The sequence below is a fragment of the Helobdella robusta genome (assembly GCF_000326865.2).
Source record: "Helobdella robusta unplaced genomic scaffold HELROscaffold_13, whole genome shotgun sequence".
NCBI lineage: Eukaryota > Metazoa > Annelida > Clitellata > Rhynchobdellida > Glossiphoniidae > Helobdella > Helobdella robusta.
In genome coordinates this window covers 3,159,273-3,161,288 of record NW_008703718.1, presented here as the reverse complement: position 1 = coordinate 3,161,288, position 2,016 = coordinate 3,159,273, and the positions used below count along the sequence as shown (strand labels likewise).

The 2,016-nt window shown below is 38.8% G+C and overlaps 1 protein-coding gene across 1 annotated transcript; it reads right to left on the bottom strand.

Annotated features, from left to right (window-relative positions):
• Positions 1 to 1,391: 1,391 nt before the first annotated feature.
• Positions 1,392 to 1,565, bottom strand: HELRODRAFT_137589 (hypothetical protein; the record flags this gene model as incomplete). Its single annotated transcript, XM_009014333.1, has 1 exon — positions 1,392 to 1,565. A coding segment is annotated over one exon (174 nt), but the record flags the coding sequence as incomplete, so codon positions are not given.
• Between the last annotated feature and the right edge of the window lie 451 nt (positions 1,566 to 2,016).

Genomic DNA, 2,016 nt, shown 5'->3' with positions numbered 1-2,016 from the left:
AGTGACACCACATGTTGCCATGTAATCCTGACATTAAATTAATTTCTTTGTTTTTGGGTGCTAATGATATTACGTTTATATGATGACGAATCTGTTTGAGCTCTTTCTTTTGTATACAATTTTTCAGCTAACGACACACGTCTTCAAATATTTTATTCTTAAAAGTCAACAACAGCAATTGAACGAAGAATAATTTTTGTTCGTAGCACGTACGGCGTTCACGTGATTCAAGTGTGGTGCATGTTTGATAAGAATGATTCTGTAAGAATGCATAAAATCTGAGTTGCAATGTTACCTACTATCCATTACAAAGTAGTTTTCATAGTTTTCCTTCTAAGTGGTAAGATAAAATTTTTAGGCAAAATATGGCATTATAAATATAAAAAAGTATGAAATAAAACAGCTGTGAATTCTAAAAAATACAAAAACAATGTAAACCAAATTCATTTACAGAGTTAGAAAGCACACGACAACGCACTTATAACAAATGAGTACTGCTATATTTTCCTTTCGTACATGTATCCGGCTCCAGGAACCACGTTGTCCGCTACACTGCCCACCACAGCATCCATTCCTCCGAGATAACAACTGCCCACCAAACCGCCATCAACAGGTCGGTTCATGTTCTGTGAAAATGTATTTTTTAGATCCTGGTCTGAACTGTCAGAACCAAGGCTGAACAGCGGGTTGCAACCGAAAAAATTTTGATTAGGGTAATGAGGTTGCGAATGATAGTAGTATGGGAATGGATTGACGTGAGGAGGCAGTCTTGTTTTTAATCTCTCATCTACTTCAGGCCATTTCTGGTAGGTTTCCGCGTTTTGACAGAAAGGAGAAGACATTTGATACAAATTTGAAAGGTTAAAAGATGATGATGGCCACGTTTTTTGTGAGCTGGTTTCGAAATTACTTCCAATCCCCTTTTGACGGTTCGCGTTGTTTGCAAAAATGTTGTTAATTTCGTTCGCACTTGTGTTTGAATGAACGACTCCTGCGTGCTGATTATGAGACCAACTGTTCCTCTTCAAGTTCTCACCAGGCTTGCTGCGTTCATCGTACGGTTTTGGTGAAAGGTTTGAATAATGAGTGGATGAGTAGGAGGGCAGTGGCACACCATTTTGTACCAGGACAGGCACCGATACTTTCTTTGGAGAAGTTGGCGCTCGATGAGAGTTACCATTGATGTTGCGAGAATAATTATCTGTGATTTGCTGACAAAGTTGTTGTTGATATGGAAAATAACTATAGTTAAAACCATGATAGGGAAAAAACTTGTTTTGCTCTTTTGAAAGAAAATTAGATTTGAATGGCATTTGGCTGATGTTGTTGCTACTTGTGACGTCATCATGGCCTGTATGAAGATTCAGATCATTTGAACTCGTGATGCAGGACTTTTTGAGTTTGTAACGATGGTTCTGAAACCAAATTTTGATTTGCGTTGGTGTCAGTTTGAGTGTTCTGGCAAGGTGGTCTCTCTCTGGAGCCGAAACGTACCTCTGGTCTCGAAAACGTTTCTCCAATTCAATCGTTTGCGCCTTTGAGAAAAGCACTCGTCGTTTCTTTTTCTTCAATTTTTGCGACGGCGCGTTTGGTGCAGTTGTAGTTGCCGTTGTTGAAATTGTTGTCGTTTTCATAGGTGGCTCCGACTGTTTTGTCTTTTTGCTATCGTTGTCATCATTGTTTGGTAGTTTTGAATTATTTGAAATTCCATAGTTACTAGTTCTAAAATTTTTTAAATTAATAAGATCTTTATCCTTATCAAAAGTTTGTAAAGGTGTTGATGTTAACTTTCTATTCAAATAACTGTCATCAAGCAGGTCGATTCTTCCTTCTTCGCTGCAGCCACTTCCACTGCAGCCACTTCCACTGCTTCCAACGCCGTCAACGTCATCGTCGCATTCGAAATTGTTGCTAGCATCGCCACTCCTCTTCCCATTGTAACCATCGTCACCAACGTGTGCATAATTTGAAACATAGTGATTGTGGCTCAAATTGTTGTTTAGATACGACATGACT